This window comes from Anabrus simplex, chromosome 1 (genome assembly GCF_040414725.1).
Source record: "Anabrus simplex isolate iqAnaSimp1 chromosome 1, ASM4041472v1, whole genome shotgun sequence".
In the NCBI taxonomy this organism is placed as follows: domain Eukaryota; kingdom Metazoa; phylum Arthropoda; class Insecta; order Orthoptera; family Tettigoniidae; genus Anabrus; species Anabrus simplex.
The window spans coordinates 566,971,162-566,989,601 of record NC_090265.1 but is presented as its reverse complement, the minus strand read 5'-3'; the positions used below and the strand labels follow the sequence as shown (position 1 = coordinate 566,989,601).

At 37.7% G+C, this 18,440-nt stretch overlaps 1 protein-coding gene across 2 annotated transcripts in view; it reads right to left on the bottom strand.

The window, feature by feature from the left end:
* Window positions 1-1,860: 1,860 nt before the first annotated feature.
* Window positions 1,861-18,440, bottom strand: part of LOC136857150 (rhotekin) — a 471,474-nt gene continuing 454,894 nt past the window's right edge. For both annotated transcript variants that reach the window (XM_067135570.2, XM_067135568.2), the window contains exons 8-9: window positions 14,366-14,478; window positions 1,861-4,686 (exon numbers count right to left, since the gene is read on the bottom strand). In XM_067135570.2, the coding sequence (XP_066991671.1) occupies window positions 4,481-4,686; window positions 14,366-14,478 (319 nt within the window). In that variant the 3' untranslated portion in view covers window positions 1,861-4,480. The remainder of the gene's footprint in view (window positions 4,687-14,365; window positions 14,479-18,440) is intronic.

The window sequence follows — 18,440 nt, the reverse complement described above, 5'->3', positions numbered from 1 at the left end:
TCTGGGGTTTATCTCTACCAATAAGCACGAGATAGAGCAGCCCACCTGGTGGCTATGGTTGTTGACACATCATGTCTATATGTTCTGACACCATGGTTAGCCGGTTTGAGACCTGTTCGTTAAAAATATTTTTACCATCAGAATGTTGGCCGGCAGGGTAGGGGTGGTGGTGGTGGTGGTATAGAATTTCTAATCATTAGAATGTGTGCCAAAAGCTTGGATTAAATTCCAAACCTCTCCACAGTGCTCATATGGAGCAAGGGTATATGATGCTACTGATGGTGATTCGTTTTGGACAGTTTTATGTAGCTTTATCAAGAGTACGCAGATTCATGCACATCGAAGTACAACTCCGAGCTACAACTGCACTCATTACCATTTGTATGGAAATGCTACAATATCTGATCCGTTTGAATGCCATATAAAACCTGGAAAGTGTAACTTTTATTCACGAGATGTATTAATAGTCCATTTAGAATTTCCAATTACTTTATAGATAGTAATTTTGACTGTCAAAGACAGGCTTATGTACTAGTAACAGTATAATGAACCTAATTGTAAAATGCATTTCAAAAACTTAATTTTTCCTATGAGTTATGCTTTTTTTTTGCCAACAGTGTATATTTCAGTATATACTCTACAGTTTCTTACTTTTAATCCCTGATCTTCAATGTACCTCAGATTCAGGATATGCAAGTCATTTCTTTTCTATTCCATCAGAATCACCATCCACAGAAGGATCAAGAGTAGCACATAATTATCTTTCTCACTTTACTTCTGCCAGACTTTTATTGTTGATTTTAATACTGCAATTCTTTTGAAGGGAAAGGAATATCTTTGGTCATCAACACTGCAAACTGGTCTGTTTGCAGAAACTGTCTGATAATGTGTGTTATTAATGAATCTGTAGAAAAAAAAAAAAAAAAAAAAAAAAAAAAAAAAAAAAAAAAAAAAAAAAAAAAAAAAAACTACAACCTGTTTCCCAGTCATTGACAGGGTCAGGGATGTAATGAATGAAACATATATAGGCTGTTATTCCAATGGGGTCGCCACTCCCAAGGTGAGTTATTAATGAGTGATAAATGCTATGAAATGATAATGGAGAGTGTTGCTGAAATGAAAGATGACAGGGAAAACCAGAGAGAAATGTATGTAATGGTATGGTAATTACTGTGGCCTGAGAATAGAAATACATTACCCCAGAATTTGAACGAATGTTTGATACTAAAATTTGCCCAGAGATTGAATGGAAGAACCCAGATGCAAACCACACTCTTCACAGCAGCTCAACTTTGGGAGAGTTCTAATTAAAAAAGCTTACAAAAATTTACAAATGTCAATATGTCAGTTTCTATGCCCTATTACACTACTTCATTCCTCAGTCAACAATTGAATAAGAATTACTAAGATTCCGCTGGAGCATTTGGCAAGATTTCTGTATAGCTCTTGCATGGCAAAGGAATAGACCACCATTGTCAATGACCTATGATTTTAATGAAACTTCTATTAGAAAATATTTTGTGCATGGACATATACTTGTTGGTTTATAAAGAACTACATCCATGTCCATTTTTACTTTCACAGCTTGACTAGTTCATATGGATGCAAGTCTTATCAGAAACAGTCAACTTATACCATTATATTTTCAGAATATCTGCTTCGAGCAATACTTTTTTCATAAAATTCAGTATATTTATAACTATATTCCCCATTACAGTGACATAAAGGGAAATAATCATTTTATAAAAACTCATGCAATCATTTAAAGAAGGGGACAATAATACATCAGGGTTCAAATAAGTGTATTCAATTGCTACGATCAGCCACATCTAACAAAGGAGAGAAAGGATAATGGCTATAGCAAAGACACAAAATTTTATTCTTCAACTCTACGAATATACATCAAACTCATGATATGAGTATTACATTTATAGCTTGCATTTTCACTGCATTGCATCACCCATTTAAATAAATTTTATTATACATGTGTACAAAACAAACACAAAAGTAATTAGGGCAAACAAATAAAAAAAGCATCCCTTGAAGAGATGGTACAGATATGTAGCATATACAGCTGCAAAATCACTGCCGTGCTCACATACATTACCTATCTATATCATACCTGCTGTCTGAACACAAAAGGCGGGGTGAAATAATAATGATAATAGATCATCATCATTATCATTGTCATCATTACAACTGCCAATATAAAAACATTCAGAATCATGAAATACAAAAGTACAGTTATGAGAGTAACATCAATGATCCCAGAAGCGACAGTGTAAGTCATATTTGTAAAAAAATAGCTGACAGTTTATTTAACCAGCTACTCCATTAAGAAAGAATAAAGCACAAAATTTGAGAAACTGGCTAACAAGTACCAACAGTAACATAAGAGAAATGGTACAGTGGCAAATGAATAGAACATAAATTTCTGACGGATGTACAGAAATTCAGAGTATAAAGATAAAGTCATTGAGATCAAAGGCTTGTGAAGTTCATAGAGCCTGCAGCAGCTGGTGATGCAAATGTGATGAACTAGGCTTGTCTGCTTAAAGAACTGCAGGTAAACTACTCAAATGTAAACTCTTGTCTTCTTCCTTAGGTGGTGCAGCTCTTTTCAGGTACATTCCCCCCCCCCCCAATGGGAGGTCAGCTGTATGTACCATTTTAACCACATACCAGCCCTCTTACCATTCTTAAATCTCTGGCAATACTTGGAATCAAACCCAGGCCCCCGAGGATGGCAGTTAAGTACAGTTATGAGAGTAACATCAATGATCCCAGAAGCGACAGTGTAAGTCATATTTGTAAAAAAATAGCTGACAGTTTATTTAACCAGCTACTCCATTAAGAAAGAATAAAGCACAAAATTTGAGAAACTGGCTAACAAGTAACAACTGTTACGATATGGAGGCAGAAGGCAAACTACAGATTTAATACATTATGAAAGAGTCCTGGAATTGCTAAGAATACTTGTACAGTACAACCAAGGACAGCTCCAAGAACAATAGGAGAAGAAAAGAAAAAAAAAACTGCTTCCTCAGCTCTGAAGCTCAGGCTTACTAAAAATTTTGGAAAGGGTGAAACAATGAATGAAATTAGGAATGAATTGCAAATAAAATTAGGACTTAATTTACTACTAAACAGAGTGAATCTGTATTTATATCAATGTTAAGATATCTTGTTAAGTGGACCTCACAATAAAACTCGGACTATCGATCTCAAACCATAATTAATCAATGCTTTGGTGTTATTCTATCATGACAAAATCAGGTTTTGTATAACATGCTTTCAGTGATAAATAGGAATAATTTAAATTTTTTTAAAAAAAGGAATAAGTTAGATAAAATAATAGTAAGATAAAACCATTTAAATTATCAAAATGAAAGAACCTTAAAATATAACAATGAACTGGCCTTATTGTCAGATGTATGACAATAGGGTTGCCATCTCTCCCCTACTTCCTGGGATCTCACGTACTTGACTATATTCTTATATGATCTCCCAGTTACCAATTCTCTTTGGGTTACAGGGACGTGAATTGTGCAATCAGACTTTTTAAAAATGTGTTCAAAGATTATGATGCATCCAAAAAATCTGTTGTTGATGAACAAAAGTTGAAATGATTGTAAAGAATATACCTATTAGTTTCAAGAAGTGTAAATGATTTTTTAGAAATGTTAAATGACACCAAGAAGTGTAGCATGTTCTTTTCTCTAGCAACAGATGCCTCCAATCACCTAAACAGGAAAAAGTTTCCAGTTGTGGTAGGATATTTTCACCCCTTTAGTAGAATTGTTGGATTTCATAGAACAGGCATAAGAAACGGCAATTGATGTCTATAGGTTAACTAACTCATTAAAGTCAAATAATATGAGTGTCAGTAATATATTCTCATATGGTGCTGATGGTGCCAATGTAAATTATGGCCATTATAATTCAGTCATGAAACTATTGTATTAAGTCATGAGAATGGAAAAATCCATGAAGCAAAATCCATTTGTAAGGTGTAAAAATAGAGGGGTTTTGTTTTTTGTTTTTTACAACAAACACTGCACTGGCTTTTTGTGAAATTTTGCTATGATCTAAATCTCTTTTAGTGTTGTGAGGAATATATTCCTTCAAAAATAGTTGGCAACCCTGTATGACAATGCAACTAGCACAACATGAGGGGGAAATAGAGCTTCCATGGTTGTTGTAATGAATACTGTAACTGTCAGCCCTTCAGTAAATTATAATACTTCATTATGATAATGATGATGATCATAAAAACGGAGGAAAAGATAAAACTCAAAACATCAGTTCTTCGGTAATGTCTCCTTAAAATACTCTTCTCTACAAGAGAAGTGTGAAAAAATGTTCAACTTTAGAAATAACTTAACAATTGCTCATAGACAAAATATATCTAGATGAGGGACAAAATAAACTTATAACATAGACTTGTACTCGAGGAAATGAAACAATGGGTTGTTGCAGTTCAGTCCTGGTTATTGCGGGAGAAGGGCCAGTGTGATCTAACAGTCCCAGAACCCATGCGTCCCTTACTACCTCCGCCTGAACTGTATGAACGTTCTCGGAATGTAGGCGATGAAGAAGAAGAGGCACAAGAGCTCAGACTTGTAGAAGGAGTCATACCAAAGATTTCTTGCACAGTTGGTCTATGGTACTCTGTGTTCACAGTTTCTGAAAGTAAAAATAAAAATAAATTAGTGCCACACAACTTATGTCAATTCCCATCTTTATCTCTAGAAGCAGATCTTTCAAAATAAGAGAAAATTTCTGTCTAGAGAAGAAAGCTGGTCTCCATTTTAATTCTATTGCTTGGTTTTCCATGAGATTAATGAGGTCAGTCTCACATAACTTCCCTCTGAACTGATGAAATCTTTACTTAAATAGCATAAGAGCACACACTATTCTTGTACAGATTAACTATCCCATGACATATAAAAGTAAGTAAACTCATGTCCTCATACCGAGGTGTTACAGTTTTTTCAGGCACACCATGAATGGAGGTGACTGCATGTACCATTTCAACCACTTACCAGCCCTCCTACCATTCTTACATTTCTGGCAGTACCGGGAATCAAACGTGGGGCCCCGAGGACGGCAGCTGATAACATTAACCGTTACGCTACAGAAGAGGACATTATAAAAGTAAACAAGACTATTACAATGACCTCTTTCTCGAAGGAAAGGAAAATGTTCCTGTCATCTCTCTTTTCCTCTTCACTAGTATCCTGTCTTTGATGTGGTTAGAGGGAGCAATAAAAATGTACAGCTAAGGGCCAGTTCAACCATCTACTGGTAAACAATATGGCAGCTATGCAGGAGGTAAACTACCCAGGGCTGTGAATCAGCTGGTACTTTGGCTCACATGCTACCACCTCCGTGTAAGTGCTATGTAGCTACCTGAAGCTAGACACTGATATATGCGGTTGCCTGGGCTGATTTTCAGCGACTTCCTGCTTTCGACTGAGGTGCTTTCTATCATCACATGTATGATGCTCATTTCGCTTGTCTTATTTTCCTGTGCTTGCACCTGCTAATTGTCACCAACGGGCCTAACAAAGGGAGTCTGTAGAGTTATGGACAATAATTTATGTCAAGCTTTCATGAGGTTAATATATGTATGAGGTTCAAAATCAATACCTACTTGGGCTTAAAATCTCGAGATTTTAACATTTACATTTTCTTACACCGGTCATAAGCTGTCAGGTAAGGCAACATTTTGGAAAGCATTCTCATAGTAGAGTGGTCAAGGGTCACGCTCCAAAACAAAAAGGTACACAGGTTTTCTTTGTCTTTTTATTTAGTTTAAGTTCAAATTTAATTTTGTTACTTGCCATCGTATGACAGGAGGCATGCAACAACAGCTAATTATAAAAATTTTAAAAATTAGCATAATGAGGACTCGCGCCTAGGTACCTCATATTACAAAGCAAGGTCCTTAACCATCATGCTAAGAGAACGCTTGGGGTGATCCAGCTACATACAATAAGTTATACCTGGTGTTTGAAAACTGAAAAATTAAAATTTGCAAATTAAAGCCCACTTGAGATGACTTTCAAATAGGTTTTGATTTCGCATCCTTGTAGAGTTTCTTTGTGAAAGCTTGACATATAATATGAATATGTGTCCCCAGTCCTGTACATGTGAGATGTTGGTGTGACCATTGCAGCACAAGGGATTCATTCATGTATAAAATCCTCCAATACAATACCGAAACATACTAAGCTGTATGTCACCAAAAATACAGCTCTTGAAACTTGCCCAGCAGTATATTACAAGTAATAATAAAGTTTTATCGGACCTTGAAGTGGCCAATAAATTATGTGCCAGGTAACTGCGATTATTGCTACCAATAGCGCTACATGAGAGTGGTCGAATGGAAATGTCCTTTTACGCAGAGGACAAGTTATGCGCTACTTTATCCCTAGGTGATAGAACCGGCCCTAAAACAAACAGAAACACAAAGAAAAACAAGGACACACTCTGCACTTTCACACATTGTGACAGCCTTTTTCTTAATCAGTCCTATATCTTCTAGTCCTTTCTTAACCTCTGATGAACCGAGCTCGACAGCTGCAGTCACTTAAGTGTGGCCAGTATCCAGTAATCGGGAGATAGTGGGTTCAAGCCCCACTATCGGCAGCCCTGAAGATGGTTTTCTGTGGTTTCCCATTTTCACACCAAGCAAATGCTGGCTGGGGCTGTACCTTAAATAAGGCCAAGGCTGCTTCCTTCCCATTCCTATACCTTTCCTATCCCATCATCGCCATAAGACCTATCTCTGTCGGTGCGACGTAAAACAAATAGCAAAAAAAAAAAAAAAAAAAACTCTGATGAGCCAGAATCTGCTTTCCAATTTCATCAGGGTGGGTGGACAAAAGGGAAAAGAAAGGAAAATGACTTCTATTTCCCTCTACGCTAATATCCTGTCTTCAATTAATATTTTAATTCATTCATTTGGTACATTATCTTTGTTTGATATTTAAAGGTAAATTTCTTTAATTTCCAATAATTTTTCTTGATGAAGTTGTCAGTTTGTATTAAGGAATTGTTATTGCAGAAATGGCAACTAGTAAAAAACATTCTTGTTCATTTTGGTCCTCTGGCCCCAGTTGGGATTCGCAGTAACTCCAACAATCAGGCATCATCCATCAACTCAAGATACTAAAGAATAACTAAACTAGTTTGTGATGTATTATTCATACTTGAATCTTCACAGAGAACTGCTATTTCAATACAATGTAGATGTAGTCAGTGCTAAAATTCACAGCTTTTTAAATACAAATGTGACATTCTCTTAAACAGCACGCCCATTCATTCTTCAATTAGTTTAAGATTTGTCCAACAGATGGAATGGTCCACAGCTTTCAGGGAATAAAGAATACAACCAAGGCCCTCTTATTTGTGTTGTACATTCCAATCAAAATGGAAGAAACTCAGACATGAATTAGCTAAAGGAGAGGCATATTAAAGGCTACTTTAACTCGTATACAAAAATTCGTAACCTTAGAACAGAATTCTGCTGACACTGACTTGATTAAAGCAAAACTTGAAAGACTGCTTTCAGTAAATGATGAATTTAAATTAGTACAAACTGAATTAGAAATTAACAATTATGATAATGATGAACACTTCCCACATTGTGCAGAGTTTGAGGATACAACTGATCTTCTCAAAGCCAAATTAAGAAATGCCATTAAACAAAAGGAAATAATAGCAAATGATGGCTCATATTCTTATCTTTCAAAGAAAGCAACAAGAAATAACTAAAGATCTTGATATTTGCATCAAAATCATCCAAACGAAGTCTTATTTTAAGGAAATTCAAAATCTTACTACTGGAAAATGTATTTATCCAGTCAGTAAGCTGAGGAGTTTGGATCCGATTGTGGATCAAAATGGTAACATACGTGTTGGAGGTAGATTATTAAATGCATTGATATGTTATGATGCTATGCATCAACTTATTCTACCACCTGATCATCACTTTACCAAGCTTGTAATAAATAACAAACATCAAAGATTACTTCATGCTGCACCACAGCTATTAATAGCATCCCTGGGCAAAGATACTGGATACCAAGAATATGTCAACTTGTGAAAACGTGTACTCACTCTTGCATTAGCTATTTTAAGTTAAGGGCATCAACTGCTCAGCAAATGATGGGTTCTCTTCCATAAGAACAAGTCATACCAACAGGGCCGTTGCTGTACACCAGTATAGATTATGCAGGACCTTTCCTGATAAAACTTAGGACAAGATGAAGTAAACAAGTGGGAAAGGCCTACATTGCTGTTTTCACATGTTTTTCTACTAGAGCTGCTCATCTCAAGGTAGTAACAGAGCTCGCAACCGAAGCATTTATGTCTGCCCTTCGTCGGTTCACATGACGAAGAGGATGTCCACTGAATATATACAGTGACAACGGCACCATTTTTGTCGGCACTTATAAACAACTGGAAGAAATTCAATCGTTCTTGATCAATCCAGAAGAAAGGAAGAGAATTACTGAAGCTACATCAATGAAAGGGATCACTTCAGCAGTGCTTGGGAATCAGTGGTTAAATCACTCAAGTATCATCTTTGAAGAACAATGGTCAATACAATACTCAAATTTGAAGAGCTAACAACCCTATCTCTCCAAATAGAAACCTGCTTAAATCCTCACCTGTTATCAGGAATCAGTGATGATCATCAGATTCTTCCTACCTTATTCCATCTCATTTTCTAGTTGGTGAACCAATTACTGCTTTACCCGACCATGACCTCGCTCACCATCCTGCCAATAGACTTACCAAATGGCAACACTTACAAAAGATGACATAACACTTTAGGCAGAAATGTTACAGTATAAGGAAGACGTAAGTGGTCTGATGAGCATCCCAATACCTGCCCTGGAGACTTTGTATTCGTCAAAGATGACAACTTATTACCGTTGCATTGGATACGAGGAGTTGTTAATGCGGTGTATCCCAGTGATGATGGTATCGTCCATGTTGATACAGTAAAAACAATCAAGGGTGTGATTAAACATCCTGTTAACCTGTGAGGGGTCGCGTCCAGTCGTTTTAACCATTTCTGTTTATTTTGATCAATCCTTCCGCGAACACTGTTTATAATACTTCCTCCCTCTCAGTACCTTCCCTCAATGGACTCCTCCACACTTCTGTCACACCACTGTTATCCCTCTCCACTCCTTCAGTGAGTGACAAGCTGGCTATCCGATCGTTTCATTCGCACACGACTCCTAACGTTACCTGTCTCTGGTCTATACAACCATACACGACTAATGGAATAGACTTATTTATAATGCGGAAATTGCAATGTTATCAATAATAATTGTTGAGTAGAGGGAGAAGATGCATTGTCTAGATGTGTATTAAATAAAATTAAACATTATTTTAAAAGTATTTTCCATAAACAGAATTTGAATTTTTATTTTCAATTTCATCAGCAAAAGGCAATCTCATTATTATAATTACGGTATTATGTTAAAAAGTGTTTGTCTATGCTTAAATAGTATTGCCTTATATTACTGTAACAACAAATAGCGTATTAAGTAAGCGTTTGGCGTTTTATTCATTTCCGGTCAAAACGACCACACACATCTCCTGGCGTTACACTTCGCACGCAACCCCTCACGGGTTAATAAACTCTGTGCACTTCCAAAACCAGAAGATGAGTAATAGATCATCTGTACAAGCGAAAGTTGACAATTACTAATTTATCTGTTTGTTCTAAAATTGGCAATGCCCCTTTTGGTGAGCAGTATGTTTGATATTTGGAGGTAAATTTCTTTAATTTCCAATAATTTTTCTTTATGAAGTATTAGGGAATTGTTACTGTAAAAATGGCTACTAGTAAACAACATTCTTGTTCAACCTTTGTGTATGAGATGTCAATTTAAACCCACCGCAGATTCTTCTTTTTTCTGCTTTTCCCACAACCATGAGTTTGCAGGTACAAACTGTTTTGCACATGTGAACTTAACCCTGTTTTACAACTTGATGCAAATCCTATATGGAGGGATGTATTCACTACTGTGTGTTTCAGTGGTGGATGGTAGTGTGGTGTGATGTGTGTTGTCTTCTGTGAATATAAAGAGGAGTGTGTTGGAACAAACTCAAACACCCAGTCCCTGAGACAGAGGAATTACGGTAACCAGATGTAATCAAAATTCCTGACATGGCTGGGACTTAAACCTACAGAGTACAGGTCCTTAAATACATTAACTTGAGACATACTGCAATACTGTTAAGAATATAATTAACCCATAAAGGGCCAATGTCCTTTTGAAAGCCCGTTTGGTTTCCGTCTGAAAAATGCCAACGTCCTTTCAAAAGGACGTTCAGTATTTATTTTTTATTATTAAAAGTAACAGTCATTTCCTTTCAGAATTTCCCAATATAGTTAGTGAAAGTAGTGGCAAAAGTGGCCTTGGCGCTCAGCGGTAGGAAAACCGTAATAGCACGCGGCGTTCAAAAGGTTAAACGAACACATGTTCAAATATAAATAATCAAAATTAAGAACTAGTAACGAGGATAAGAACACACAAGAATAAATACAATGACAGTTTAGCATGAAGAGAGAAAGTAACAGAAAGGAAAGAGAAGAATAAGCATGAAAGGACAAGGGCAAACTCCTCATCTTCATACAATGTTTTCACAGATGGTCCCTCTCCTCAACAGTCCCAGTTCTCCTATGTCTATCTTAACTATTTCCTCATACTTTTGCTATTGTTGCTAAATTCATAATAGCGTACTTCTTACCGCACATATAGGGAGCGTATTTGAACTAAGAATCAGCCGCGTGATGATTTTTCTATCGACCATTGTTGGCAGAGTTCAGTGTCAATGTTGCAACCATGCAATAGTATCATGAACTAAACATTAAGAAAAGAGATGCTTAAACTGGCTGCCTTCACTGTTCATACATCTGGCACCTCTTTAAAGAAACTATACATCACTTGCAACAGTCATGTTGCTTTATGTTGTAGATATTTTGTTTCAGTTCTTCTAAGGTGTGCATATTTGTCTAGAATTTAAGATTATATTAAACAACCTCAGAGATAAAAGTTACAGGGCTTAGGTTGGGCAACCAGGGAGGCCACAAACCCATATTAATAACTCTATCCTGCTGGAACACACTTTCAATTCCTCTCATCGAAATATTGGCAGTATAAACTGTAACAGAGTCTTGTTGAAAGAAAGGAAAATCAAGCTTCCTGTCAATTTATTCTCTACAAAGAAATATAGATTAAAGCAGTGTTAACATGTGTTGGAATCAAACATAAAAAATATTCGTCCTATGATTCGCTCACCACTCATATACCATAGTCAATTTAATCACCATGGAGGTGATCTTCATAATACAAATTAGGATTCTCAGTGCTCCAGGTACAATTATTTTGCATATTCACATAACCATGTATGGAACCAGGCCTCGTGTAATAAAGATATAAATTTTGGGGTTAATTTAATTTTGTATATATTCAGAAACCACGGACAAATGTGCACCTATGTATATGATCACCTGGTTAAAGAGCACATGTCTCAGTTATTTTACATAGTTTTAACTTAAAAAAATAAGTAGCCTTTCATGCAGTCACAAGAAATTCCTACTTGTTGTGAAAGATGCCTTAGGGATTTCTTTGGAGAATTTTCCAAATGATGACCAATGTCATCTAATTTTTCTTTGGTGAGAATTCTCTGCTGTCTGGTTTCTTAGGCTGAACACTTTCGTTATCTATAATTTTATTTAGATTGATGCTTTCACAGACCGTAATTGTAGACATGATAATATAGCTTAAGGGCTTTTGCCATGTCAGAATAAAAGGTGAAATTCTTTATATTTTGCAGAGTACTTTGCTTCGCATCTTCAGAAGAAAATCTCATCTGTTCATGACAAAGACTTCTCTAATAATGAAGTTCTGAATTTAAGAATGCTTCACTGTTGTTTTATAGTATTTTCTTTTTTTCTTTTTTTACAATTTGCTTTACATCGCACCGACACAGATAGGTTTTATGGCAATGGGAAGGAAGTGACCATAGCCTTAATTAAGGTACAGCCCCAGCATTTGCCCGGTGTGAAAATGGGAAACCACGGAAAACCATCTTCAGGGCTGCCGACAGTGGGGTTCGAACCCACTATTTCCCAGATTCAAACTCACAGCTGGCGTGGCCCTAACCACATGGCCAACTCGCCCAGTGTTCTATAGTAAGTGGTACTTTCACTCGTCACTTGATGGCTCATTGTGTGTTAGCCTTCTAACTTCCAATTAAGATTTTCTTGTCAGTAGATTCAGAGTGGGTCTCGACCCATAAGTGGCCACGCTGGTCCATGGTCCAACAGCTCTGCATTCTGACCGGTCAACCGAGCAGAAGAGGGGAGGCCACGGCTCTAACGTGGCTTTAGGCCTCTGCATTCGGGAGATGGGACAGGGCTGGCCCCAACCGTCAGCTGTCCCGAGAATGGTTTTCTGTGGTTTTCCATTCTCCTGTACTAAGGCACATGCCAGGACAGTTCCTAGTAGAGGCCACGGTCGCCAACCCCATCACCTTCTCTGAACGTCTCCTTCACTGTAACAAATCTCCCAGCCTGAAAGACGCGTCACCATCCAACAGGTCCGCCTCCCCCTTCAGGGGAGGAATGGAAACATGTTAGAAGTAGTAGTAGTAGTAGTAGTAGTAGTAGTAGTAGTAGTAGTAGTAGTAGTAGTAGTAGTAGTAGTAGTAGTAGTAGATTTGTCCGCCCCCGCGGTGTAGGGGGCAACGCGTCCGCCTGTCACCTGGCAGCCCCGGGAGTTCGATTCCTGGCCGGGTCAGGGTTTTTTAATTGTAAATGGTTAATATCCCTGGCCTGGCGACTGGGTGTTTGTGTCGTCCTTAATGTTCCTTTCCTCACATTCAATACTCTACACTTCTGCAATTACACTTACACGCAGGTTCCTATCATATGGTGAAAGTAGTGGCAAAAGATCTGCAGAGGTCGACACCACGAACAAATATATATATTTTTTAAAGTAGTAAATTTTCTTCTGAAGATGCAGGGCAAAGTTCTCTGCAAAACGTAAAGTCTTTCATCTTGTTTTCTGACACAGCAAAATCCCAAAAGCTTATTATCATGTCTAGAAATTTATTATTAAAAGCATGGATTGTTACATGACCTGAAACTTTTACAGCTGGGAATATTTCTTGAAATCGTGTATGGACTTAATAGGCTAACCGAGTTATCACATATGAATAATAAATAAACACATGTAGTGTAGCAGTAAACATAAACTGAGCTATGATACTCATTATAATTTAATTCTTATAGTGCCAGGCAGCCAATCTATCGGCCATGTGAGCCACTGCTGCCACGTTTTTCTTTCATTTTTACCTTCAATTCCAGCTGCACGATGGCAGCAAAAGTTATACCACCAGAAAGATTGAAGCTTGTACTCTCTAGAAATATCTATAACATTTGATATCAATATCAGTGAAATTTTCTTTCGACGCACTGCAAGTTTTGTGCGTGGTAACCCTGCACTCTGTTGCTTTGTGTCAGTTGCTTATTATCTTGCTTGTTTATACATTTGTTTATTTACCTCCAAGAGAGTAAAGATGGGTAAGTATGTGAAATTATAATATGCAATGTTTTAACATAAAGTGATTAATTAGAGAATAATTTATCGACTGACAAGTGTTCAAAGTAAGCAAGAGGTTGTTGTGTATTTAACATGCGTGTGCATAATTTTGTAAAATTTTGTCATTGTCAAAGTACTACCAAGAATTGCATAAAACTTAAGTTTCTTATTCAAAATTAGCTGAATATTCTCACAAACATACTCATGATAAAATTACACTAGAAAGGTAAAAATTACTTCAAATTTTGAAATACTTTTTTTTGGAAAAATAACCAAAAATTTGTACACTTTTAAATGAAGAAAATTAAACTCTATTACAATTACAGTCCCCTGACATGTTCTCTATTCACCTGTGTGCTACAGATGAAAAGAACAGGGCTTTACTTACAAAAATGTAGGTTAGAGAACGTTTTACCTTAGTATGTGTATTTTCATTAAAATTGTCTTGGCTTTCTTAGCACAACCACTACATTACAGTCTGGCATCAAAAGGATTAATACACAAAACAGAACAGCACACACCTCAAAAAATGCACCTTTAGATAGGTGCTCACACACTAACAAGCTTGTCTTGTCCCTAAGGCCACCACATGATTGCACATTTTCCATGCCTTGAATTCGGCAGACTGCTGTCATATTGCTGATAGGAAAAACATGGCATGGCTGGTTCTTAGTTCAAATACTCGTACTGTACAAGAATAGATGTATCTATAGGAATAAACTCACCAATAAGTGGAGTTTCATCATATAGTGATCCTTGCCGCAGCTGCCTAGTAAAGGAATGTCTGGTTGTGCCAGGAGATGGGATATCCATCAGTTTCTCAGCTGCGTGTTTCCACCTGTTCACAAACAACATACTTGCGGTTAACATGAGGAAAAAAAAGAAATCTGATTTCAAATTCATATTCTACCCTCAGATTAAAACAGACTAAACAAGATTATTATTAATTGTAACTACATACATACATAATCATTATAGACTGTTATGCCTTTCAGCGTTCAGTCTGCAAGCCTCTGTGAATTTACCAAACGTCGCCACAATCCTCGATTTGCAACTAGTGTTGTGGCATCATTTAGTTCTATACCTCTTATCTTTAAATCGTTAGAAACCGAGCCTAACCATCGTCGTCTTGGTCTCCCTCTACTTCTCTTACCCTCCATAGCAGAGCCCATTATTCTCCTAGGCAACCTATCCTCCTCCATTCGCCTCACATGACCCCACCACCGAAGCCGGTTTATGCGTACAGCTTCATCCATCCAGTTCATTCCTAAATTAGCCTTTATCTCCTCATTCCGAGCACCCTCCTGCCATTGTTCCCACCTGTTTGTACCAGCAATCATTCTTGCTACTTTCATGTCTGTTACTTCTAACTTATGAATAAGATATCCAGAGTCCACCCAGCTTTCACTCCCGTAAAGCAAAGTTGGTCTGAAAACAGACCGATGTAAAGATAGTTTCGTCTGGGAGCTGACTTCGTTCTTACAGAATACTGCTGATTGCAACTGCGAGCTCACTGCATTAGCTTTACTACACCTTGATTCAATCTCACTTACTATATTACCATCCTGGGAGAACACACAACCTAAATACTTGAAAGTATCGACCTGCTCTAGCTTTGTATCACCAATCCGACATTCAATTCTGTTGAATTTCTTACCTACTGACATCAATTTAGTCTTCGACAGGCTAATTTTCATACCATACTCATTGCACCTATTTTCAAGTTCCAAGATATTAGACTGCAGGCTTTCGGCACAGTCTGCCATTAAGAAGAAGTCGTCAGCATAGGCCAAACTGCTTACTACGTTTCCACCTAACTGAATCCCTCCCTGCCATTTTATACCTTTCAGCAGATGATCCATATAAACTACGAACAGCAAAGGTGAAAGATTACAGCCTTGTCTAACCCCTGTAGGTACCCTGAACCAAGAACTCATTCTACCATCAATCCTCACTGAAGCCCAATTGTCAACATAAATGCCTTTGATTGATTTTAATAATCCACCTTTAATTCCATAGTCCCCCAGTATAGTGAACATTTTTTTCCCTCGGTACCCTGTCATATGCTTTCTCTAGATCTATGAAACATAAACACAACTGCCTATTCCCCTCGTAGCATTTTTCAATTACCTGGCGCATACTGAAAATCTGATCCTGACAGCCTCTCTGTGGTCTGAAACCACACTGGTTTTCATCCAACTTCCTCTCAACGACTGATCGCACCCTCCCTTCCAAGATGCCAGTGAATACTTTGCCTGGTATACTAATCAATGAGATACCTCGATAGTTGTTGCAATCCTTCCTGTTCCCTTGCTTATAGATAGGTGCAATTACTGCTTTTGTCCAATCTGAAGGTACCTTACCAACACTCCATGCTAATTTTACTACTTTATGAAGCCATTTCATCCCTGCCTTCCCACTATACTTCACCATTTAAGGTCTAATTTCATCTATTCCTGCTGCCTTATGACAATGGAGTTTTTTTTACCATCCTTTCCACTTCCTCAAGCATCATTTCACCAACATCATTTTCCTCCTCCCCATGAGCTTGGCTGTTTGCAACACCACCAGGATGATTTCCTTTTACATTGAGAAGATGTTCAAAATATTCCCTCCACCTCTCCAGTGATTCCCTGGGATCTATTATGAGTTCACCTGAATTACTCAACTGTTCATTTCCTTTTTCCCTCCTTTCCTAAGATTCTTTATTACTGTCCAGAAAGGTTTCCCTGCTGCTTGACCTAGCCTTTCCAGGTTATTACCAAAATCTTCCCATGACTTCTTTTTGGATTCAACAACTATTTGTTTCGCTCTGTTTCTTTCATCTACGTACAAATCCCTGTCTGCCTCGGCCCTTGTTTGGAGCCATTTCTGATAAGCCTTCTTTTTACGTTTACAGGCTGCTCTCACTTCATCATTCCACCAAGATGTTTGCCTTTTCCCATATTTACACACAGTTGTTCCTAGGCATTCCCTTGCTGTTTCTACTACAGCATCCCTGTATGCCACCCATTCACTTTCTATATCCTGAGCCTGCTTACTGTCTACTGTTCGAAACCTCTCACTAATCATATCCATGTACTTCTGTCTAATTTCCTCGTCCTGGAGATTTTCTACCCTTATTCGTTTGCAGGCAGATTTCACTTTCTCTACTCTAGGCCTAGAGATACTTAGTTCACTACAGATCAGATAGTGGTCTGTATCATCGAAAAATCCGCGAAAAACTCGTACATTCCTAACAGATTTCCTGAATTCAAAGTCTGTTAAGATATAGTCTATTATGGATCTGGTACCCCTAGCCTCCCATGTGTAACTAATTCAATTTAAAACAATTAATTAACATAGTACCATAAAATCCAGAAGATAATATAAAGAGGAAAAAGCAGAAGAATAGTAAGGTAGAGGAGAAAAAAGAGGGGAATCGGAGATGGCTAATGTGCTAACAAAAGGACACGGAAGGATTATAGAAAGGCTTATAATACTGAAATGTTTTAAAAACTCTTACAAAGAATTGAAAAAAAGAAAAACGCGGTCGGAGAGAAATAAAGAAAATATATGTACACTCCCATTACAATTTTGACCTTCTGGTCTGGGAGGAAGATTGGATGAGCCTGTGTAGAAGGGGATAAGAAATAAAAACCACAGAAAGGGGAAAAAATAAATAAAAAGAGAGACATCAGGTAGACCGTCATAATAGCTACACAAAAAAATATGAATGAAAAAGAAAGGAAAAAGAAGTGGAAAAGGACGTGTAGAAACTCCATGTTAGTCAGCTCAAAAGATTTCATTCCTCTCAATATGCTTCTTTTCTTCTATATCTTTCTATGTTCTTCATTTTTAACGCCCAAATTGATTGATTAATCCCTTTTCTCATCTGTTATTATGCTCTTTTTTAATTATTGTTTTATCTGGTATTCTTTGTTCTTCCTAGGAAATGTGCAATGCTTCCCATTCTTATATACTATGTAGCATAAGCTTCTCCAATCATCCGCCAAGGTTACAGCCTTTACATCTTCACGTTTATTCCACAGTACCTGTCAGTAAACCGTTGTAACTTCCATAAGAGTGCACTGGCATTTGTTGAACTGAATAATTGAAAATAGCTGGCCGTGCTGTATTGTTGTATTAGCCTGCCTTACCCAATGTAACCACAGCCATAAAACCCATTATCTCCAATACCTTCAACAAAGTGGTGGCACATGACTCAAAAAGGTTTGTGTCGCACTGACACAGATAGGTCTTATGGCAACCATGTGACAGGAAAGGGCTAGGAATGGGAAGGAAGCGGCCTTGGCCTTAATTAAAGAACAGTCCCAGCATTTTCCTGGTTGTGAAAATGGGAGACCAAGGAAAACCATCTTCAGAGCTGCCGACAGTTGCGTTTGAACCCACCATCCCATATGCAAGCTCACACCTGCATGCCCCTAATCACAAGGCCAACTCACCTGGTGCTCACAGCCTGTGTTTCCCTTTTGGGTAAGTCCTAACTATTGATGCCAACATTTTTTCTAAGCTGACATTTTTATTTTCAAGGTTTAATCTTTTGTTCTGAATATATTTAGATTATATTTAGATATTCCTGGTATTGAAACTGAAATGAAATGAAATGGCGTATGGCTTTTAGTGCCGGGAGTGTCCGAGGACAAGTTCGGCTCCCCAGATGCAGGTCTTTTGATTTGACGCCCGTAGGCGACGTGCACGTCGTGATGAGGATGAAATGATGATGAAGACGACACATACACGCAGCCCCCGTGCCAGCGAAATTAACCAATTAAAGTTATAATTCCCGACCCTGCCGAG